The sequence below is a fragment of the Chlorocebus sabaeus genome, chromosome 8 (assembly GCF_047675955.1).
Source record: "Chlorocebus sabaeus isolate Y175 chromosome 8, mChlSab1.0.hap1, whole genome shotgun sequence".
Classification (NCBI taxonomy): Eukaryota; Metazoa; Chordata; class Mammalia; order Primates; family Cercopithecidae; genus Chlorocebus; species Chlorocebus sabaeus.
The window spans coordinates 2364480-2389661 of NC_132911.1; the positions used below are offsets into that span (position 1 = coordinate 2364480).

At 46.7% G+C, this 25182-nt stretch overlaps 1 protein-coding gene across 3 annotated transcripts in view; it reads left to right on the forward strand.

Moving 5' to 3' along the window:
- DLGAP2 (DLG associated protein 2) overlaps window positions 1-23550 on the forward strand; it is a 928742-nt gene extending 905192 nt beyond the window's left edge. The window contains exons 14-16 of one of the 3 annotated variants that reach the window (XM_037985419.2): window positions 7975-8066; window positions 13018-13170; window positions 16270-23550. In XM_037985419.2, the coding sequence (XP_037841347.2) occupies window positions 7975-8066; window positions 13018-13170; window positions 16270-16488 (464 nt within the window). In that variant the 3' untranslated portion in view covers window positions 16489-23550. Of the gene's footprint in view, window positions 1-7974; window positions 8153-13017; window positions 13171-16269 lie in introns of those variants that run through there. The other 2 variants (XM_037985420.2, XM_073017908.1) reach the window with 2 other exon arrangements.
- The last annotated feature ends 1632 nt before the right edge of the window (window positions 23551-25182 follow it).

Genomic DNA, 25182 nt, shown 5'->3' on the forward strand with positions numbered 1-25182 from the left:
GACAGACCAGGGAAAAACTATTTACAGGAAGTGGAAACTGTTTAGTGTCATAAGAGAGGTGCAGATAAAGTACCTTAAAAACTCAGGGGTCTCAGCAACACTTTCACCTGGGAAGATTCTGAGAAGGCTTCCCGGAGAAGGTGGCACCGTGCTGGGCCTTGACGCTCGGTTGGATTTGGCCAAGGAGGTGGATGGGGATAATAGAAAAGGAGATTCAAGAGTCCACACAGGCAGAGAACTGGGGAGCAGAGGCCCCTTTGTCTCCTTCCTCTGGAGGAAGATCTTCACGTCAGCGCTGCCCTTCACCCTGCTTGCGGGGAGGGTCTGTGCTATCTGACCTCTCAGAGCCCTCTCTGTCGGGGCCATGCCCCATGCCCTGGGGGACAGGTGTTTCTCAAAGGATGAAACTTCCCTAAAGCTCCACCCTCTGCCGTCATTTGAGATTTTAATCTCCTTCAATGCAGTGGTCACGTTTAACATTTATCATCCACAGATAGTACCTCACACATCGCCTGGCACAGAGTGCTGTGCAAACAGGAATGGGGAGGAAGAAAGGGAAGCAGGAGGATGGGCCGTCTTAGCGAACAGGATGCCACACTCCTGCTCACACGTTTATAAAAGCAGAACATCTAGAATCCCAGAGAATCACCCGGCCATCCTCAGTTTCGGAGGCTGGAAGTAGCTTATACACTTCGCATTCTATAGACATCCACTGAAATGATCCTGATTGTGCTTGTCTTTGCGCCACTAATTTTTTTTTTTTTTAAGACGAAGTCTCACTCCGTCGCCCAGGCTGGAGTGCAGTGACGCGATCTCAGCTCACTGCAACCTCCGCCTCCTGGGTTCAAGCAATTCTCCTGCTTCAGCCTCCTGAGTAACTGGGATTACAGCTGAGCGCCCCTATGCCCAACTAATTTTTAATCAGAAAATGTAACTGCATTGCTGTAAACTTTGAACACAAGGAACAGAGAATGAATGAACTTGATACTTTTTGTGATTTTCTTAATTTCTTTTCTTAAATTGCCCAGATACCTTCATCTTTTTGCGGACAAAGATGTCAAAACACTTGTTATGCCTCTCATCTATGTACTTTGTCCATAAAACTAGCACAATATTAATCAAGCTCAGATAATTCCCTAAATGTTTAAAAGGTAAGATGATAACCTTAATTTCCAGTCCTAATTTTAGGAGCAGATACAGGGTTATTCGTTATGGCACTTTTTAAAATAAAGATTAAATTAAATGGCTTATGAGACAAACTCTGATCTCTGAATATTGAAATTTCCATTATATGAAGTAATTTTTGCCCAAAATATAATTTCATAACACAGTTCCCTGAACTGATTGAATGAATCTAGATTCATTCAATCTTCTATGGTTAATAAAACTATTGTGAACCCAAAGAAATGCTGGTCTGCATGAAGCCACATTAATGCAGGCCTCCTCTTGTTAATAAAAGTACTTTCAAGACATTGTAACTCATTACTAATGTTTTAAGATTTCTGTATTAATTATGTTAAACCAAATGGGTAAATACATAAAGGAAAAATCAAAACTTTGCACATTTTCTAAAACAAAAGGAATCCTTCCCAAGCTAAGACTTTATTGAATAATTCCATTGAGATGCAACTCTCATCAAGAACTCACCAAGGGAGCACATGTACACACAGGATCTTTCAAATGGTATCAGAAACCTCCTTGCACCGAACAACTCCTCCTGAAGTAATAAATAATCTACGTGTTCACCAGGTCAGATGCCACATTCCAGGCAAACACTAATGCTGGGAGGCGCATAGGGATTTGCTCACTAAGGTCTCCTTTTACAGCCAGAATGACCACAAGTCATATTAACACAAGAGCTGGGGTCAGATGTGTGGCGTTGTATCTCCTGGGCCATCTTCCATCTGAGACACAATGGTCTGGATGGGGAGAAGCACCCGAGCAGTCGGCACTCACATAGAGGTCAGCAGATGACAAAGAGCCCAGAGGAACTCTGAGAACGAGTAGAACACATGCTCCGTGCAGGGGATGAGGAGGACATGGCCACAGAGAAACTGTGCCTGTGTCCATGGTTGACCCAGGTGGTCTCAGACCAACAGAGAAGATGGAGGAATCAGAAATACTGATGATGTTCTGATGCCTGTGCACATATTGGCAGCTACCAGCCTTAGGGGTCAATGTATCACACAGCTTAATGGAACGTCCACTGCTTCCAGACCTCCTGGGAGATGCAGGTCATGGACTGTGTCCATTATGCGGATCCGACTAAGAGAATCAACCCACTGACCAGGCCTCTGCTAAGCACTTGTGAAGATGTCACCACATAACCCAACTAAATGGCCATGGGGAAATCAGACCATAAAAAGACATGGATGCTTGTCGGCACAGGAGAAGGAAACAGTCAGCAAAGTGAAAAGACAACTCACGGAATGGGAGAAAATGTCGGCAAACTGCACATCTGACAAGGGACTAAGAACCAGAATATATAAGGGAGCTCAAACAACAGAAAAACACACACACACACAATTCAAAAATGGGCAAAAGACCTGAATAGGCATTTCTCAAAAGAAGACATACAAGGGGCCAACAGGTATGTGATAAAAGATTCGACACCGCTAACCATCAGGAAAATGCAAATCAAAACCACAGTGAGATATCACCTCATCCCAGCTAGAATGGCTATTATCCGAAAGACAAAAAAAAAAAAAAACAGCAGAGCTCATGAAGGTGGATGGTTCTCCAGTCTACTCTAGTAGATTCCCCGAGGCTGGGAAGGGAACAGGAGGGAGGAGGAAGAGAAGTTGGTTCATACTAATGGGTACAAAAATACAGTTAGGTGGAAGAAATAAGTTCTGGTATACAATAGTACAGTAAGAAAACATGGTTGATAATGTATTGTGTATTTCAAACTAGCTAAAAGAATGGCAGTGTTCCCAACACACACAGATAAATGTTTGAGGTGATGCACGTCCTCATCACCCTGATTTGATCATAGTACATTGTAGACATGTGTCCAAATATCACACATGCCCCCAGGAATATATACAACTGTGATAAATCCATTAAAAACACACAGAATAGATGTGCTCAAAAACATGAAAATGATGAGGATCGTCTTCAAAGGAGATTTCTGGGAGCTGTAACTTAGGCAGACCCCACTACAAAATTAGTCACAAGGGAATCTCAGGGGATCAGAGAGGTTACAAATACTCAAATGATCATTTCAGACTCTGCAAATTTTATAAAAATCCATCTCAAATATTAGAACACCAGAATAGTGTAAATTATGTTACTTCATACCAAATTTAGATAGAATTGGAATTATAGAAAAAATAAAAGAGCCAAGTATGTTAATCAAATTTCTCTGTACATCAAAGGCAAGGGTTCTAGCAGGTTCTCTGTGAATTTGCATTTGGATGAGAATTAGTCCTTAGTGTAGCTCCTGCAAGTGTCTAAACTATGGCAAAATTAGAGACGTATACTGGAAGAGAATAAATTGAATTTTCACTTCAACTTCTTTGCAATTATAGGAAGCTATTTACATTATAGGTATCAGATAGGATCATTCTCATTCACTGAACAGCAAAATTCTCCTGCCATTAGCAGGCATGTCATTAGCTACACTCTTTGACATTCATTCTCTCCAGCAATATTCAATTTATTCCCTTTATAATAACTCCACTACATTAAATCAATACCAAGATATTGCCCATATATTCATGTTGTGTTAAAGAGTATAAATTGAAGTACTTTGTATTAACAGTTGAGTTGAATTCCTTTTTAAGAGAAATGTGAAAATTGGGGATTAAACTTCAAATTTTAAAAAACTGATAGACTTTAATTACAGTTTGAGGAAGAATAGAGTTGGCAAAATAAATTCATCTATTCATCCACTTCTATATATTTCTGCAGCAACCACTTGCTTAAAATAGTTCCTTTAAATATCTTCATTAATTACCCAGGTTTTAGAATACAAAAGAAATAGAAATTCAACATTTCAAAAGCAAAGATGATTCCTCCCTTCATCAGCGACCAAGAGACCAAGGCCGCAGAACACGTTCATTTTGGGGGCATCGGCACGCAGAGGAAGGGTGAGGGGCTTTCACCATCACCCCTTTCAAGAAACCGCTCAAGGGCGCCTGTAGTCCCAGCTACTCGGGAGGCTGAGGCAGGAGAATGGCGGGAACCCGGGAGGCGGAGCTTGCAGTGAGCTGAGATCCGGCCACTCACTCCAGCCTGGGCCACAGAGCGAGACTCCGTCTCAAAAAAAAAAGAAAAAAAAAAAAAAGAAACCGCTCAAGCCCCAACGCCTCCAGCTGCATCTCGACCGCAGCGGCCCCTCCACTCCCCTCACCCCAACTCAGAGCCCTGCCAGCTCCATCCTATGCCACATGGGCAGGGGCTCCAGCCTTCCTTCTCCAGTCCTCCCCTCCCTTCTCTGTTCCCAGGCTGGCTGGCAAATCAGCTCCATGGAAGAGCAGCCTGTCTGGAAGTGGATTTGTGAGCAGCACGAGGCCCCGGTGTTAAGATGCCCGACAGACAACCTTCCATTCTTTTCTTCTTTTCAAGACTGAAATGATGCCAAAGTGTTATCCGAGTTATTTGCTTTTATTAAAGTTATGCTTTCTTCATCTTTTTCATACCCTAGAAGCAATGGAGAATTAGATGATATTCAGGAACTATCGTCAGCTTCGCGGGGGTGACAGTGGCCCTGGCTCTACAAGGTGGTCGCAGGTAAAGGGCTCAGGAAGAGATACCACAGGACAACACTAACAGCCGTCTCCACAGAACGGGGAGGGAGCTGTGGGTTCCACTTTTCCTCCCCATTTTCTGCATGTGTGAAAAGCTTCATAATAAAACTGTGGGGAGCAAAACAATCTTCATTTTAGAAAAATAAGACAAGACAGAAAAGGATGTTTTTAAGTCCATGATCCCACCCAGGACAAAACATGTGACACAGAATACCAGACCTTCCTGTTCTAAAAAACGAGGGGCGCAGCGCACACCCTGCTGTGTGGTCGACTCCCGGGTCACAGCGTGTCATAAGCCCTCTCAAGTCAAAGTGATCTCTGCAACGTCATTTTCGCCTGGCTCATAGCATTTTATTACATGAACATTAAGGCCCTTTGTGCCCATGACATGTGGTTCTTCTCCCCTAAAGTTGGGCTAAGGAGGAGACACTGCAGCGCCCTAGCTTGGGCGGCAGGATGCCAGGGTCTGTGATACCAGTTTCTGGATCGTATGGAACAAATCTCACCAGTAACTGTCTCTGGGACTGACTGTTAAGGAATGTTTGGGGAAAGAGCTGTTGTGGAAGAACCTCCGCGGGGATTGGGTTCACTTCTCTGGACCTCGGTTTCGACTTCTGGAAATGCTGTCTAGGCTTCCACAGTCAGGTGTGCCCTGGGAGCCAGTGGGGGCATCTCCTAAACGCTCGAAAGAAACGGACTCTCTGGCCCACCCAGACCCCATGAGTCAGGCCATGCCTGGCACAAGATCCCCAGGCGAGGCACAGGTGGGTCTGCAGAGTCCCCTGAGCTCCAGACACCTGCACGTCTCCAGGCAAAACCTCGAGCACATCAGTATTCCCTCGCAAAGTACGTAAAGCCGCAGACGTAAGTGGGGATGGATCTCCCGCCCCTGCATTCAAGGGGGCAAATCTCCAGGATAAATGCCCCCTTTTCCTTCCAGTGAAAGCAGAAGAATGGGTTGGGCTAGTTAAACCAGCAGCACTTTCAGTTTTAGGGTGTGTCGTGTAGGTTAGTGATTTGTGCTCTGCAGAGAATCTCCAGGGAGAATAAAAAGAGCAGGTGGAAGAATCGGCTTGGCCAGAAGAAGCGGAAGATGCCTCCTGAGCAAGCTCAGGAAAGACGGCCCCACCTTGAAGCGCCCATGCTGAAGGCCATGACGGGGAGACCTGGTGTGAACTGAGAGGCGAGGAGATGCTTAGATCATCTGCCCCCTGCCTGGTGGGCAGCCTGGCCCCAAGTGCTGACCTAGGTACAGAAAAGCCACATACGTATACTGGGCACGCTCTATGGAATGACGTTGAATTGTTGCTCCAGTAAATAAAACCTAGCAGAGATCCATGGGCCCGGGGTGCACTGGTAAGAAATGGGTTCCAGTGGATTCCTGTGTGGTTTTGAGGATCATGGTGAGCTAGGATCTACCAAAGCTATTATTTACAAAGTGGGGACCAGGCTGACAGCAGACACAAGAGTGGGTGTGAACACAGGGGAGGAGGAAAATGAGGAAGCTGGGAAGGCTTGGAGACAGACTCCTTGAACAGAGTATTTTTTTTGACTAGTCTAAACGCAAAAGTAGCTGCACCTATTTTTCTTGGTTAAATTATTTCCACTGATAGAATTATATTATGGCCAGTCATGGTAGTTCACGCCTGTAATCCTGGCACTTTCAGCGGCCAGGATGGAAGGGTGGCTTGAGCTCAGGAATTGGAGGGTGTAGTGAGCTACCTGCCACTGCACTCCAGCCTGGGTAGCAGAGCAAGACCCTGTCTCTAAAACACACACACATACGAGCCAGGTGCGGTGGCTCATGCCTGTAATCCTAGCACTTTGGGAGGCCAAGGCAGGCTGATCACTGGAGGTCAGGAGTTCAAGACCTGCCTGGCCAACATGGTGAAACTCTGTACTAAAAATACAAAAATTAGCCGGGATTGGTGGCAAGTGCCTGTAATCCCAGCTACTCCGGAGGCTGAGGCAGGAGAATCACTTGAATTCAGGAGGTGAAGGCTGCAATGAGCCAAGATCACGCCGCTGCACTGCAGCCTAGGTGACAGAGCGAGACTCCGTCTCAAAATAAATAAATAAATAAAAATAAACACACACACATACAGTATATTCTTTTTAAAAATTTTATGGCTGGGCACAATGGCTCATGCCTGTAATCCCAGCACTTTGGGAGGCTGAGATGGGCAGATCACTTGAGGTCGGGAGTTCAAGACCAGCCTGACCAACATTGAGAAACCCTGTCTATACTAAAAATACAAAAGTAGCCAGGCGTGGTGGTGCGCACCTATAATCCCAGCTACTGGGGAGGCTGAGGCCGGAGAATTGCTTGAACCTGGGAGGCGGAGGTTGCAGTGAGTCAAGGTCACACCACTGCACTCCAGCCTGAGTGACAAAGCAAGACCCTGTCTCAAAAAAATAAAAAATAAAAAATTACTATTTGATTAACCAAATAAAGTCATTGCAATTAGGAACCATTTGTAGATTAATTCTTCCTACCTCACTAAACTGTGGTCTGCTGACTCAGCACTTCAGAAGTGTAGCGTGAGCATTACACGTTTACTGGGTATGTGGATTGGTGAGTTTAGTAACTGTGAGCATATTCAGAAACTCGAGACCCTTTTGCCATCTCCAGGAGAGGAGCCACGTCTTAGCTGCTACGACCTTACTGTGCGGCCTCTGTCCACAGCCTCTTCCTACATAACACACACCTCACAGCACCGCCAGGAGATAGCGGCCCACAGTCCACTAGAAATTATTTAATCAAATCCAATGAGAGAACACATATGGATGTGTTTTTTTCTAAAAATGAAAGAATTCACACCTAACAGAGTTCACTAACACGTCACGGAGTCCATAAAAACAGGAAGAACTCAAGGTTGCTTTTACTCACACGTGTTCTTGTGTCTTCCAGCTCATCCAAACAGCAGCACTGACATAATCTCGATGCCAAAATAAGGAAAACTCCCTGAGGTATAGGCCGCCTTTTAAACTAAGTTTCTCCCAATACCTAAGGAGAATGTCCCCGCGGTGACATCTGGTCATCTCTGGATTTCCTTCGTGAGCTGGGGACGGAGCAGGCGGAGGCCTGACTCACGGGCGAATGCACTCGGCACGATGAAGTCCTCAGAGTTTCCTCTCCAGCGGGACCAGCTCCCTTGGTGTGATGTTTCTGCTTTTGTTTAATCGACCCAGTTTTGAAGCTGTTGTTTTTTGTTTTAAACAGTTCTCGGGAAAATCAGGAGTGCCGTTGGGAGCGCCCAGCTTCTCATGTCCCAGAAATTCCAGCAGTTTTATTGGCTTTGCCAACAGAATATGGTAAGTGGATCCTCAGGGAACCCCTGTTCCCTGTAACCAAGTTAATGGGCGTCATTCCCTAGATCCTCACTGTTTTCTTCCTTGTCAGAGTTCCTATCAGTATGCAGAATATCACATGCATTACATAGAAGAGACTTCCCGCCCTAGGGACAGAGACAACACGGCCCTGGTTTAAACATGATACCGAGGCAGGGAGGCATATATGGCCCTGGTTTAAACATAGTACCGAGGCAGGGAGGCATATATGGCCCTGGTTTAAACATGATACCGAGGCAGGGAGGCTGATACGGTCCTGGTTTAAATGTGGTACCGAGGCAGGGAGGCTGATACGGCCCCGGTTTAAACGTGGTACCGAGGCAGGGAGGCATATACGGCCCTGGTTTAAACGTGGTACCGAGGCAGGGAGGCTGATAGGGCCCCGGTTTAAACACGGGTACCGAGGCAGGGAGGCATATACGGCCCTGGTTTAAACACGGTACCGAGGCAGGGAGGCATATATGGCCCTGGTTTAAACGTAGTACCAAGGCAGGGAGGCTGATACGGCCCTGGTTTAAACGTGGTACCGAGGCAGGGAGGCATATATGGCCCTGGTTTAAACGTAGTACCAAGGCAGGGAGGCTGATATGGCCCTGGTTTAAACACGGTACCGAGGCAGGGAGGCTGATACGGCCCTGGTTTAAACACGGTACCGAGGCAGGGAGGCTGATACGGCCCTGGTTTAAACGTGGTACCGAGGCAGGGAGGCATATACGGCCCTGGTTTAAACGTGGTACCGAGGCAGGGAGGCTGCAAGAGGGAGTGGGGGCAGGAAGAGGGGGCTACAGCAGCACGGGGCAACGCTGTGTCTTTGCAACTGGGTGTCCCACCAGAGCATCTTAGAAGAGGAGAAACAACGGAAATTTATATTATGGCTAATGTCACAAATGAAGAAAATGATCTGAGGTGCCTGGAAATAAAAACACCTGGAAATAAAAACATTTTACATAAAAATGTAAACAATTACAATGAAGAGATTAAGAAGATATTTTGCAAATAATTTATCCTTTGTATTTTATAGTCGGTAGTGAAACGAATACACCATGAACTAGATGCATTAATACAGTTGATGTTAAACTTGGTTATTCCTGACAAAGAGAAAGAAAAACCACATATATATTTACATATACTTAGATATATACATGGTAATATATGCTTATATGTGCTTATATATAAATATATATACACATGTTAATATATATGTATTTGCTATTTCTGGCAGAGCAGAAAAGCTCATATATACATCTCATATATATTAGATTTATACATTATAATCGCATGCATCTATATGTTTATATACCTATATAAACATATATAGGTGTACTGATATATAAACATAAATATTAACATGTATATGAAGGTTTACTTATGTATCCTTATATATACCTGTTAAACATTAACACATAACAAATATATAACATATTAACTATATATTTTATATATACAAATATATAGTATGTATAAAATACACATAGTATGTGCGTAGACAAATATATAGTATACATAAAACATGTGTAAATTTACTTGGTAATATATTTTATATATATATTTGCCTATACACATACATATACACTTTATATACACTATATATGTAAGTTTACATATATATGTTAACATATTTTATATATACTATATATGTGCCTACACACATACACATATACTTTTCCTTAGCTGACTAAAGTATTCACTATTTTGAGAAATAGCTAAATAATATTTATGCTACTTAATAGGTTGTTTTATAACATATACATCCATTTTTTTTCAGACCAAACATTTTCAGTCAAATGCAAATAGGTCTCCTCTAGGCCTCGCATAGCAATGGTGCCCGGGGTTTTGATTATGTTTTCTCTGGCTTTTTCACATGCAAGGAGACGTCATAATATTCTTACATATCAAAGGATGCACAACCAAGCCAGAGTTGCCATCTCATGTCTTTTCATTAGGATCTTTAAAAAGTGTGCCTTCTCTAACACTTTCCAGTCAACCCCATTGAAGTTCACAGCAAATTTAAAGAGTTATCAACACATCACTCGGAGAAAGTTATGATCACCATTTAAAAGGGGGAAACAGAAAGGTTTGGAGCGCCTTGAAAGCAGCTCGTAACTGTGTAAACACTGAGCTGTCGTGTCACCTGTGAACGTCCTTGCCTCCTCCGTAGTATCTATTTAATTGTTACCTTTAAAGGAATTCATTCGGACCACTGATGAACTCTGTGTAATATTATGCAGACTCAGGCGAGCCTAGGCAGGCGCTGTCTTTAGGAACGCTCGTCCAAAGCTTCCCACACACAGCCCAAGGTGCCTATTCAGGCTTGCTACATGTTCCTTTCTGCTCTGCCAGAAATAGCTAATATTTGGCTTAAAATTGTTCATTCTAATATTTGTTATGCCTTTTGAGTTTTGAAATCGCTGGCTTGGCTACATCCTTTTCTTTCGACTTCTATTCAGGATTAGTACAAAAACACTGTGACACGTTTGCTGGGGAAGAGTGGTGCGGGGAGGGGGTGGTGCCTGAGACAGGCCTGGCATGAGAGGAGTGCTGACATGGTAAGACATGCTTTGCTCATCAAAGCCAAATGGTCCACAGTACAAAGTAGCACCACTGTCTGCTGGAAGTTGTTGGTGGGTAACTAAGCTTTAAGTCAAGTGGGTAACTAAGACCCTAGAAAATGTCAGAACCCCACCCTGAGATTGAGGACGGACCACAGGGAGCGGAGCCTCTCAGGATGGACCACAGGGAGGGGAGCCTCTCAGGGTCAGGTTGTACGGGTGGCTTGTGATGCAACCAGAAGGCACATAATACCGGAAAGAACTTTCCCTCAAAGCGTGCAGCCTGATTGCTGTGCTTGTGGGACCAGCAGTTTGGCATCCCCAGAAAGGTTGTTACAAACTCAGCCTCATTCAGACCCACTGAGCCTGCCTCTGAATTTTAACTCCATCCAACCCCAGACGTGTGTGCGCCTGAGCAGGTGCCAGCGCACAGAGAGCTGCCCAGGCCACATGGGGCACCAAAGTTCCTATCCAATGGACCAGATGCCAGAGCCACAGGGCTGTGTGAATTTAAAACAATGGCAATTTCACAGGAACGAGGTCCCGCATGACTTTGCTGGTGTAAAGGGAATGGCATGGCACAACCATGCCAGGCTGTGCCCGTCCAGCCCCAGTGTGTGGTGTGGGTGAGCCCGAAGGACGGGCGTGTTGTTGCCGAGGAGAGGAGGAGAGGGGCATGGGAAGGCGATGCCTGCTCTCAGACCGGGGCAGCCTCCGCCACAGTGGCCGGCCATGTTCCTCCTGCGTCCCCCGGGAGATGCGACCAGGACCACCTAGCTGTGGGCGAGGGAGGAGAAGCCGCTCCGCTTCCCCCCACACCATCAGGCACAGCCATGCCCAGCCCTCCAGAAAGAGGGGGCACAGCCATGCCCAGCCCTCCAGAAAGGGGACATTGTTAGGTTGGCGAAGACTTCTGGAAGCCAGGCAGGCACCACCCCTACAGCCCCTGAGCAGCCTCCCTGCTGCTGCTCACCCAGCCCGGCCTGCCCTGAGGCTGCAGCTCCTGGCGTCCCTCGACTGACTTCGGTGCAGAACGTGGCCTCCTTGCCAGGCACTTTGGTTGTCCCCACCCACAGAGGCTGAGTTCGGGCTCCCGGCTGGCGGCCAGGGCCGCCCTCCCCATGCTCCTGGGGGGACGCCTCAATGGCCTGGTGGGGCTCTGAGCGGCCAAGGCTGCCCTCGTGTGGCTGCAGAGAAGAACAGGCTCAGCCGAGCAGAGGGCAGCTGGGGACCCCAGGTCCTGGCTCTGGATGAGGAATCGCAGAGCTGTCCGTTCAGCGTGCTCTTCACTGAGCGTGCTGAGTGTGCACTGCTGAAACCGGAAGCAAATCCAGCTGAATGTCGACCCACCAGAAACTCCTCTGACTCTGCTGAACCCCCACTAAATCAAGGGAACCATGCCTGGAAAAGTCATTCGGATTTCAATGTAGGGAGCAAGCCAGGCGCGGTGGCTCATGCCTGCATCCCAGCACTTTGGGAGGCTGAGGCGGGCGGATCACCTGGGGTCAGGAGTTCTAGACCACCCTGGGCAACATAGCCAGACCCCATTGCTACAAAATTAAATAAATTAGCTGGGTGTCGTGGCCTATGCCTGTGGTCCCAGCTCTTTGGGAGGCTGAGCAGGCAGGATCTCTTGAGCCCAGGAGGTCAAGGCTGCAGTGAGCCATGATCACACCTGCGCTCCAGCCTGGGCAACAGAGCAACACCCTGTCTCAAAAATAAATACATAAATACATAAATGTAGGCAGCTGGTGGAAATCATGTATCTATCAGGCACTGTGCAGAGAAACCAAGCACATCTCTGGGTCCCACTTGGCCAGGGCTGCAGCCCAGCAGCATCGCCTGTGCCTCCTAAGTGTGGGCGCCGGCTGGTGACAGCGTCCTGTTCCTTGGCACGTTACATTTGTAAGTGTCATCCCGTAAGAACGAGAGCTAAGAGCCGTCAGAGAACAAGCAGGTATAGAACGGGCTCCAAGCTGGTTCCCCACCACCACCACCAGGCCAATACCACAGCAGGCTCACGGAGCCCTGTCCCTTCCGAATCATCCACAGGTGACCAAAAACACAGGGTCCTACTGCTTTTGAGCTGTGAAGCATTTAGAAACTCTCCCATCTGCCCCATCCCCAGCATTTTCAACGTGGGACAATGAATGGCTGTGCTACGTGCTTTTAAGCCATCAGCAAATACTTGTGCTAAACTGTCATGGAAGCACGGCAGGCCTTCCCAGATATTTGCCTCAGGGTGGAATTAGCCAGGCTTCTCCCTAATCCACCTCTTGAACGGCGCGCGTGGGGAGGAGCAGCCTTCCCAGCCCTGCGCCCGTGGGAGACTCTCCTGGCTCTGAACACCCTGTGTGTGTCCCCAGGACCCCAGCGCCATGCCGAGGCCGACGTCACAGGACCTGGCCGGCTACTGGGACATGCTGCAGCTCTCCATTGAGGACGTCAGCATGAAGTTCGATGAGCTGCAGCAGCTTCGGCTCAATGACTGGAAGATGATGGAGTCCCCAGAAAGAAAGGTAAGGGCGTCTGTGCAGGGCCAGCTCCCAGCAAACCCCCTTTCCCACTGCAGTAACGACCTGCTGCAGGTACAGCATGACAATGGGGTTCTCAGTCTTTTGCTGGCAACACAGGAGCACGTTGCCCTCTATGTATATGTGCGGCATGTGCCCAAAATGGGGCGGAATTGAAGCCTTGGGCATGGGTAGTAAATCATAGGGCCTTCCCTGCTCTGTCTCTTCTATATAAGCCTTTCAGAGAGACACTAGCCAAGATGACAAGCAAATCTGCAGCCTCATTCCAGACAGGCGTCTCACCTCTGAATTATATTCATCAAACTTGTTCTGATCGTGTAAATATGAAGCTGGTTTCCCACAGGGGAAGTTTTAGGCCTGGTTATGGACTATCTCCTAGTCAATATACCTTCTAGTACAGCCACGATAGGCAAGGCAACATTTCATACCTTATCGAACAGTTTGATGAATTAATCTTCCTGTAGATCCATCAGCCTCAGCCCTTAAAATAGGCTGAAATTTCCCATTAAATCTGAACCCTGGCATTTCACTTCTTCCATGATGCTGTCATCAGAAGAACTAGTAGATCGTTCTGAGTCAGCAGCAGACAGTGATTTCCTCACACGTTTTAGAGACGTCCTGAGGAACCATAATTGGATTTTTCTAGACAAATGTTATCAATTAAAATGATAAAGGAAATCAAGTCAGCATCCTTTGGGGGAAGTGGTATTTGGTATCCAGCAAGGATGCACACCTGGGTTATTAGAACGAGAGCCAAGGCTGATCGTCCTCATCATCAGCTCCTCCCAGAAGGTGCCCTGGCCACTAGAGGAGTTCCAGGCCAGATGCCATCCATCCAGATTCCCTCTTATCCCAAATGACAGGGGAGCAGGGTGGGAGCGCACAGGGTCTGTGTAAGCCACACATGGGACAGATGCACATGAGCCACACGTGGGACAGGCCCACAAAAGCCACACGTGGGACTAGGCAGGTCCAAGTAAGTTTGGATCTGAGGTGAAGGAAATGATCAGTGATGTTCTTGAGTAAGAAGGCTGTTTAAATGGAACGTACTGAAGTTAGCCCAGGTGCATGCAATGGTTCCATCTAGTTTCCATTCTTTGGTCACTGAGAGTGAATGTGAGCCCATCTGCCCAAGCTGCACATAGAGTATGATTCTCAAAATGGAAATGTCTTTGGGAGGCTGGGTGAATCACAAGGTAAGGAGATGGAGACCATCCTGGCTCACATGGTGAAACCCCATCTCTACTAAAAATACAAAAAGTAAGCAGGGCATGGTGGCTCACGCCTGTAATCCCAGCACTTTGGGAGGCTGAGGCAGGCAGATCATGAGGTCAGGAGATGGAGACCATCCCGGCTAACACGGTGAAACCCCGTCTCTACTAAAAATACAAAAAAAAACTAGCCAGGTGTGGTGGCGGCGCCTGTAGTCCCAGCTACTCGGGAGGCCAAGGCAGGAGAATGGCGGGAACCCGGGAGGCTGAGCTTGCAGTGAGCCGAGATTGCGCCACTGCACTCAGCCTGGGCGACAAAGTGAAACTCCATCTCAAAAAAAGAAAAAAAGGAAATGGTTTCTCGCTGAGGGCAGAGCACACCAGTCCAGAAAGCGAGCAGAGGCTCCATGCCTGAAGAGGCGGCCCTGCCCCTCCTGAACATGGCATCTTAAAATTCCCTGGGGTGGGCCCTGCACGGCGTCTGCTGGATACTCGCACAGAGCCACACCCGCAGGCCTAGAAGCCTTTGAACGGGGAACCCCACAGTAAATACTGATGTGTACGCCTCACAGGCTCACAGTTCAGGGGACACCAAAGGAGGAAAGGGACCCTCTTCTTTCCTCTCCTCTTGGCGTCCCCTGAACTATGAGGACAGTTATCATGTGCTGAAACCAGGAATTACTTGTTAAAGTAGCTGAAGGTTTCAGTGAATCCATCGCCCCGGTGTTTTAGATGGATGCCTAGAAGTCAGGTAAGAGTCATTGCTTCTGGCCTAGGTCGTGTAAAATAAGCCGAGGGAACAAAGTTCCAGACACCAAAGCAGCCTGCGTGCCACAGGCCTCCTCCGCACTCACACTACTGCCTGTCTCCCCGATCTCCAGGCACCTCCGGGCTCCCTCCCTGTGGGATGTTTCAGAGGCTGAAGAGAAAAAGACACGAGTGGAGTTTTCGTGCTTTTCTCCCCCAAAATTAGATACCGACTTAGGAAAGTGGTTCTGACGCCTTCTGCCATGCGCCCTTTCCTGGGAAGGAAACAGCTGGTTACAGAGTCCCTGTCATGGCTCCGTCCAGAAGGGGAGACGGGGCAGGTCCCACTGTCTTTAGGAACGATGTGAATGGCACAGTTGTGGACGCAGACCTTTTGCAGGGGCAAGTGCAAGCATTACCCTTTGCATTTGTTGCATAATTGTGAGATTTATCTTTCTAAAAAGGCATACACGTATTTTAGCGCGACTTATCTGAGAATCTGAGCTAAGGGTCAGGAATACTTACTTGCATCTTTTTACAAAGCAAGCCAGTGAATAGTGGTTTTATAAATATCATCCCTGTCAGTGGGATTTGAGGCCAATAAGAGAATTCGGCCAGTGTTTCCCGACACACCCACCCATGTAAGATGGTTTTCATGAACACACTTGGAATCCCAGAGTCTGTGGAAATCCCTGCAGTGTTTAATAGGGATGTCCAAAACCCTCACAATGCCGAGCTTAGCGACGCAGGTATCGGCCGATGCTCAGAGAAGATGACACAGGGCTTCGGGAAGTGCAGGAATCAGGCAGCAATGTCAGAATAACTCAGTGACTCCAGAGACGCAAGGTGCAAACCTGCAGAATGTATTTCCTGATTTGTGAACCCTGCCCCCAATGCCTCTGCCCGCTTTGAATTCAGAGTGTGAGGGAGCTTCTAAAATTACATACTGTGCAGAAGGCAAGCCTGTGGCCTGGGAGTCAGGGACCAGGGGAAACGTGGGAAGGGAATGAAGGATGCTGCCACAGGGGTTGCAGTCGGGAAGGGTGTGGGCCAGACCCCAGGGCCACTGAGCTGTTAAGGACCCACCTCCGACCACCTGCCAATGTTGACTTGTGATGCTTTTCAGGAAGAAAGAAAGGTCCCACCTCCAATACCAAAGAAGCCCCCCAAAGGGAAATTTCCCATCACAAGAGAAAAATCCCTGGACCTGCCCGACAGACAACGTCAGGAAGCCCGGAGACGACTCATGGCCGCCAAGCGAGCGGCATCCTTCCGGCAGAATTCTGCCACTGAGCGCGCGGACAGCATCGAGATCTACATCCCCGAGGCCCAGACCCGGCTCTGAGGACGGAGGCCGGCCACCTTCCCCTTGGTCGTTTCTGCTTTTTCACAAAACGCTTGTACAGTTTGTTGCCTCCCTGGTGGTTTCTGTCTCATTTCTTCCACTGAACACGCCCTTGCTCTTATGCTCCTTGTACCGTGAACACAGTGGAGTGCGGTCAGTGGCCTCAGAGTCCACGGAGCTCGTGGCGAGGACGACTTTGTTTTTGTTTTTTTTAAACCGGTGGCCTGGCTCACACTCGGCTCTGAGGGACAGGCGTGGTGAGACCTGACTTCTCCTCCGTGTTCTCAGAGGACGGCGAGAAATGCCTCTGGAGCTGGAACCCAGCTTACATTTTGTTATTTCTATTTTTATAAATTGTGTGATAATTAGAGGTAAGAATAACAAATAACTATAAATGGGTGCATCTCACCACCCCCTAGAGGCATTAGACACCCAAGTGGAAGGTGCTACAACCTGAAGTGCAGGAAGAAAGGCCCCTTCCCCTCGCACACCCGAGCTTTTGCTCCCTGAGCGCAGGCAGCCCGTCCACCCGCTCCGCTCTCCTGCTCCTGTTTGTCACAGAGAGAAAACATTAGGCTCCTTGTGTCCAGCTTACTGTGAGGGAAAGTTCTCTCTCGAACCACCAAACTCCCCACCATACAGTTCTCCAGCATCCCAGGGGATGACAAATCTGAACCCACTAAAATACCCAGCACAGCATCTACACATTGAAAAGATAAGCCGAGTGTTCCCACAAAGAAGTCACGCGCAGAGAGAGGAGAGTCTTACAGAGGGCTGGGAGCATAAAGGGGAAACAATGTCCTTACTTCTATGAAATAGTTCTTGTATTTTTTATTTCTTTGTAACTTAAAATACGACACCCAGTATTTTCTTTAAGTTTCACCATTTACGCTACATGTGATTTTTTTAATGTATGTATATATATACTCAAATTGTTCTATCAGCTGACTTTCCAGGGTATCCTTAAAAAAAAAAATCACAAAAAAAACACAAAAAGTTTGCTTGTTTAAAATGACAATTGTGATGTTATAAAAAGTTTCAGAAATATGAATGTGCGTGGTAAGTATATCTCAGTTTAAATGGTAAAGAAGAAATGTAGTTTACATTTGTATTTTTCCAGAATTCTTTTGTCCTATGCAGTATTGCTCAAGTCAAGAATATATTCCTTGCCTGTGTTAGACCTGAAGGAAAAAAGAGGTCACATATTGTGATTTCCAGCTGTGGAATTCAAAAAAAAAAAAAAATTAGTGTTCATGACTCTGTGGTCGGTGCCAGACGAAAATAGGAACGACTCTAATAGGCTCTCCGTGTGTATCATTAAATTCAGCTGCCACGACCATTGTTCCAACACGACTTGTTTCACAGTTCAGACCAGTCTTCAAAGGAAAAGCCTATCAGATTTTTCCACTGGGTTCCAGTTTCAGAGTCCTCCTTATTACTCAAAGTAAAAGCAGGACTGCAGTGTAAGATGTTTCCACCCCCGTACCTGGTCTTCCTTCCCGGCTTAGGGAGTACCATGTACTTAGCCACAGGCAGAACCGCTTTCGAGGACGACCCGTAGCACTTTGTTTCTTCACCTTGATTTGCACTTTACAGCATCCCCGGCCCCTCTGCAGCCCGTGGCTGGCAGGGCGTTCGAGGCGCAGCTGTCCGGCAGAACGCCCTCCAGAGCTGCGGTGTCTCCCTGCCTCATTCGCCACATCCCACGGAGCATGGGACCACTGGGAGCAGAGCTGATACTAAAGCATGTTTAGCTTCGAAGTTTTACTTTTTTAAAGCTGAGTAGTTAAGAATTCCCTGTAACAACGAAACCCTGTAAATTGAGCCTCGTATCTGGTATATATTTTACCAAACAGCCTTAAAATATATTTGGAAGCAAAAATCAGTACGAATGTATCTCCTTGAAAAATGCAAAAAAAAAAAAAAAAAAAAAAAATCCCTGAAATATTCTTCTATAAATGAATCCTATTTCCCCAGGGTGTTCAAAGCATTTTTCTACCTAAATACCTAAATTTTGAGTAGTGTACAGTAATGATGCTTCTTCCTATATCCACTCTATTATGTTAAAACAAATGTATTTGCGAGTATTGGCATTTTAGACTTTAAAAATGCTGTATGATTTCAGATGAACTCTGCTGTTTAGAAATAACCACAGAAAAGCAAAGTCAGTGTACACTCCGAGTGAAAGGAAATGTAACGTGGATACAGGCCCGCCACCTCCTCACGTTGGTCTATCTACTGGCAGCTGATATGTTTAACTCATTTCCTTGAGCTTATACAAAAACATGTATAAAAACAAACTGTTAAAGTAGACAATAATTATTCGTCTCAGATCCCAGATTCAATGATCCCTGCTTAAAATGTTCACTGGATGTAGGTTGATTTCTTACGTTGTGTAGACTCATTGTTATTTTTCAATCCCCAAAAGTCTTGGCCTAAACCATCCCTAGGTGAGCAGATCAACCTACCACTACATTGCACAGGGGTTGGTGACTCGACGTGGTGAATGTGGACACGCCCTGCTCGGTCCGCCATGTTCCAAAGAAGATGATTTAATGGTAGAACGGATACCTGCTGCTAGACCTGATGGAATGTTACCTGTCCGTGTTACATAATCAAGTGCAATATACTCAGTTCTCATGCAGGTGACATTCTACCATGAAACGCAGAAGCCATGTTTATGTATTGTACATGTCAAGAAAAATAAAACTGTTTATGATACTTGTGTTAGTTACTCGAGCTAGCTTATTTCAGCCACTTCTAGCAGATACATACCATGGAGCTCACGTGTGACCATTTCGTCATATTTAAAATATAATTTTAAGAAAAGAGTAAACATCCATTGGAGAACACGGCTGAAAATTATTGTGCTGTTCTAGGAACATCATCCGAGAGAGTGTGATGTTCGCTCTAACCCCATACCCACATTCTCTAATGATACAGCCAATGACGGGTGAAACCCAGACACTTTCCGTATAGCCGACAGGTTGATCCTGCTCTGTTGAAGGCTGTAGTTAATAAAACACAAGTATGATAAACAGGACCTCGCATTTAGCCCAGGAAAGGAGAATGCTGCTTGTTACCCAGAGTGCTTTTCTTGTGATGCGTCTCATGCATCTTCATGTGTTACTGTGTTTGAAGTAAAACTAGCTGTTCTCAATGACAATTTTTACCATATTTTTCTCAGCAAATTTATATCACCATCTTAGAATGGTATATAAAAAATTGAACTATGATACCAAAAAATTAGTTTTGTTTAAAAGGAAATGTTTTCAACTCCAAATCAATTCTAAAAACTTCGAGCATGTAATTGAAAGGTAAATGGTCAGATCAAAATACAAATTACATGTAAGGTTATCTGGTTTTTTTGTTTTTTTAAAAAAAAAAAAAAAAAAAAAAAAGGCTACAAAATCAGTGACCTGCTAAGTAGAGGGAATTTCTCCCTGCTGCTGCTTATGACAGTGGCCAGGTTTATGATTAGAAGACACAGTGGCAGAGCACACATGTGCATAGGTTCTGATTATTTCTCTTGGAGCGTATGTCCTTGTCTTCCCTGTCTTGATTGCCTTTTCAGTGCCATATTAAGCAGCCACTGTTTCCACCCCTTTCATTAGAAGGCCCTGCATCTGTAAATTCGCTCATCTCTGTTTTCGTGAGATCCTTGTAAGCATCACTACCCCAGTTCAGGATGGAATTCCACAGGAAAGTGAAGGGATACCGCAGGCCTGTGTTTGGAGCGCCTGTGGTGACCATAGAATGAGCTGTATTAGGGACCGCTCTCTGGTTTGGGCCAAACCTTTTGGGGGCGAGTAGGGAGTCGGGGAGGTGGGTCCGAGTCTTCCTCAGGAGGGCCTTTTCTATCGGCAGGACCTCCATCAAGTCAAGCCATCCTGTGGTCCTGAGCACTAAGGAGCCAGGGGATCTCCTGGGAGACGCAGCTCGTGTTTCAGCTGCGTTTCATCAGTCAGCCTTGCTTGGAATTCTGGCAGGTTCCCTGGGGTGTTTCAGCAGACAGGAGGCCCATGTGCCGTGGCCAAGTCAGCCTGGGTACCCCAGTCACCAGCAGGGCCATCCTTGATGGCAGGGCCCCCCACGAACCTGGGAGAGGCAGCAGGAAATGTGTAAGAGCGTGTGCAGGGGTACTGACATAAAAGCGTTGCCCAAAACAGCACTGGTTCGGGGAGGGCCCCGGATACTTCCTTTGGCCCTGGAATCGCCCCACCTTTGAGCATAGAAACAAGCTCCTCCAACACGGGCCGAAATAACCAAACTCCCCATGGTTCTTGTGTGCTCACTTCCCAGCCCTCTTCTTGTCAAGCCTGAACTTCATTTTTTTTCTAACTGCAAATTTAACAGGCTGGTTTAAAACAGCAGTTTTCGGACGACAGCCCCTGGGAATGTGCGAGGGTTCTCTCGTGTTGATCTGCTTGTCTGTTTACACTTCTCTGTAGGCATGGATTGAATACAAGGTTCTAAAACTTGAAAATAAAAGAAAACCATGAGCTTAAGAGATGAAAAAGATGACCCCTTTCTGAGTAGGATCCGTAACTCTGTGGACTGGGGCAACGCAATGTGCTTCATTCAGCACCGTGTCAGCCGTAGCACACACCACGGGGGTTCAGATCAGAGCCATGGCTTCCCTTGCGGGAGCCCCATCTTGTTGCTATTAGTTGGGAGTTGCAATTCCTTGTTGGCCATAAACAAAGTGCTAAAGGAAAGGGCTTGTTCTCTGCATTCGGTTGAATGTCCCCCAGTGCAGAGTAGCAGCAGAATGTTCTGGAAATAAAGGAGATATTGCTAGGAATCTCTAGGCCGTTAGTCAGGCAACCTGGCTTTTATTCATCCTCAGCCAGCAACTCATCTCAGTTTTTTCCTCTGGAAAGGGGATTATAGTTCCTGTCCCATCTCCCTTGAGGGCACATTGTGAGGATTAATGATATATTGGCTCTAACGTCCTTTGAGCTCCTAGGAACAGGTGGTGAAAGTGAGTTCTTGCTAAGGATTAGTCCCTGGCCTCTTCTGGAATGCTGCCCTCCCAGCTCTGCAAGGGATGCTGCCAAAATCCAGGCTGGTTGTAAACAACTCAGATAATCAGGGACCACCAGAGGCAAAGGCCATGAGACTGTCTTTGGAAAGGTTTGGAAATGGAGAAATAACTACAAGGGCCATTCTCCTTAGCTTCTGGCTTTCAACTGTTTCTAGATGCTTCCAAGAACAAGAACCCAGCATCAACCAGAATTAGGCCACGTTTTCACCATTACTTAAGCTCAGTTGCCTCTTAGATGAAATGAGGAGATACACTAAACATTAAAGTGATAAAGGAAAAAAAATAATAATTTGGAAGCAGAAAATTGCATGGGTAGGGCAACAGCAGGAACGAAATCAGACACAGTGACTCAAACCACAGAAGGGTTTGAGAAGCTCATCCCTCTAATTAATTCCTCTGTTTCACACTTCAGAGAAGGCAGAGGTGGTCCGTGGGAAAGCTCTGGGAAATAACCATCTTTCATCCTTGCCACATTGAAAAATGTCCACAATTTTATGAATTGCTGTCCTAACTCTGGCGTTTTTATCCAGTGTTAAAATAAATTATTTCAAGTTTCAATGTAAACACTTAACAGATGACTTCTTTGCAGAGGAAATGTTCGTTACCTACTATCAAACTACTTTTTAACAGATTTTGTACATACACACACCAAGGTGACAGAGATTTACCTCCCTACTTTCTTAGATTTTATGTAACTCTTTTCATTGGTGCTTATTCAGAACCTGAAAGCCTTGGGCATCCAAGCTTTCACCTACTCAATGGAGGAGAGGTGATCATGAATGAAAAGATTGACACCAGGTTTCTTGGACAAATTTAAGTTCAAATTTATCTCTTTCAAGTAGACCATGGTCTCCCTAGAGAGTGTGTTGGTTCGGGTCTGCCAGTACAACAAAGGATGCTCCCAGCTTGATCGCGGCACCTTATGGAAGCCACTCACCCATTCTCTGATTTACCCCCAAAACACTACCGTGCCCCAGCCCCACTCATTTGAATAATACAATCATATCACTTTCAAAGGGCTCAGCATGAATGTCCCCCTCACTCCACTTTCTAACTGGTTTGCTGAACTCAACAAAGCTTCCCCTTACGAGCAGTGAGACCTAGGCTCCTTTTGAATGCTTCCTTCCGAACGGTAAGCCACTTCACTCTCAGACAGGACAGGTCCTCCCTGCAGAGACACAACTCATCCCCGACCTTCCATACTACAGACCAAAATACCCAGGTGCGGCCTAAGGACTACATTAAATGCCTCCTATAGAAATTCAAGGAATGTTAGAACCAGGAAACTAGCTGTTTAGTTAAAGTTTTAAAGAAGTATATAAATATATATATATAAAAATATAAATATGAAATCATATCGAGTGTGAGGATGAACAGAGTGCCAAATATTCAGCATCTGTACAAAGTCATTCACTGGAATTAAACTATTTTATGTAATTCTCTTTCTCATGCTTTTATGGTTCTTTTGATAAATTCTATTTAGTAGCATGCAGGATACCTAATCTGAATGTGCAATATGCTATTCATCACCGCGATAATTTCTTACTTCTTCTTAGTAACTTATCAGAATGTTGGTCGTTCCTTTAAGGCATTTAAGGATTGCTTTATTTGTGTTCTTTTTTCCCATGACTTTTTTTCACTCATCTGACTGTAAGAAATGCGCACCGTTTCTGCCATAACCCTCTGTGATGATGCCTCCATTTGACTTCTGTAACGCTGTTCACCTCCTGTAAATAGTTCTGCAATTAAATTTTTTGAGAAAAGTAATGTTTACTTTTTTATTGGAGTGAATTCTCGTGTTATTTTAATCTCAGAAAATTATATAGACCAAAGAGTTTTATCCAAAAAGAAATTACACTCTTCCTCCATTATATATTTCATTGTTGAAATACCCTCAATTTCTCTATATTTTAAGAAGTAATGGACATTTATTAAGGCTACAGATTTAATATGTATGCAAAAATGGTATAGATTAAATGAGTTTTTAATTAATAAATCCTACAGTATTTAGTTAACGGTTGTTCTACGCTCTTTTGAGTTGCATTGAACAGAGACGCACATTAGCTCCCTGGACCTCACGGATCCAGGCTCCAGTGAGATGGTGGGATGTGGACGTGGTGACGAAACTCCAGGAGGACAAGTGGGTTCCACTGAGCCTGCAGCTGCCAGGAAGCAGTGCGAGCCAGTCCATCCAGGGAGGTGGACCAGTCCGGGGAGGGGACCAGTCCAGGGAGGGGACCACTCCAGGAGGTAGACCAATGCGGGAGGTAAACCAGTGCGGGAGGTAGACTGGTTAGAGAAGGTGGACCAGTCTGAGGAGGGGACCAGCCTGGGGAGGTGGACCAGTCGGGGAAGTGGACCAGGTCAAGGAGGTGACCAGTCGGGGAGGTGATCAGTCGGGGAGGCGGACCAGGCCGGGGAGGTGGACCGGGCTGGAGAGGTGGACCAATCCGGGGAAGTGACTGGCCCAGGGAAGTGACCAGTCCGGGAAGAGGGACCGGGCCGGGGAGGTGACCAGTCCGGGAGGTGGACCTGGCCGGGGAGGTGACCAGACGGGAGGGGGACCAGTCCGGGAGGTGGACCTGGCCGGGGAGGTGACCAGACGGGAGGGGGACCAGTCCGGGAGGGGGACCTGGCCGGGGAGGTGACCAGACGGGAGGGGGACCTGGCCGGGGAGGTGACCAGACGGGAGGGGGACCAGTCTGGGAGGGGGACCTGGCGGGGGGGGGGGGACCTGGCCGGGGGGGGGGACCTGGCCGGGGGGGGGGACCAGTCCGGGGGGGGGACCTGGCCGGGAGGGGGACCTGGCCGGGAGGGGGACCTGGCCGGGGAGGTGGACGGGTCTGGGGAGGTGACCAGACCGGGGAGGGGGACCTGGCCGGGGAGGGGGACCACATGTCACCACTCTGAGCAATTGCTCCCTGCCTTCCAGCTCCTTGATCAGCTGCACTCTTTCTCTTGCCTGTGACCAGCCAGTCTCACTCCCATCAGTGAGAAGTCCTGCTGCCTTATGTCTCTGCGCCTTCTTTCTATGCACTCCTTGCCTGGATACTCTGAGTAGTGCTCTCCCGTCTCCAAGGGCACAGTGCAGCTCCTGAGGATGACCTTCCCCCAGTGCACATCAGGATTGTGTTTCATGCATTGGTTTTCCTGTCTTCCCTTTACTGTATTTCTTTTCATGATACACTTATAACCAGCAAATGCAAAGCTTTATATATTTTTCTTTTTTAATGCCATAGCCCTTCAATAAATATTTTAATTTACTTGGCCTTTCATTTGAAACTTTATACCTTCATCCTCATGTGGTCGAACATTTTCCCAGAAGTCAGTAAAAGTACAAATAAATTAATATGGAATTCATTTTAAATTATAAAGATAATTTATAGAACCTTTTAATTAAAAACCAAGGGACCAGTGCATGAGAATTTCTGGTTTCTCATAAAGCATTCTATCCTCACAACAAGAAAAAGTGGAGCAAGCTGAAAATCAGCAATTCTTTGTAGATTCTTATCAGAATGAATGTCACAGGCAAACAGCTCCCCCAGAATGGCAAAGGCCGACACAGACTCACAGCCCACTGAGCAGATGCCCAGGTACAGATGCCTCCGTGAGGACCCGTGCTGGGCTGGGGAAGCCTGACCTGCAGC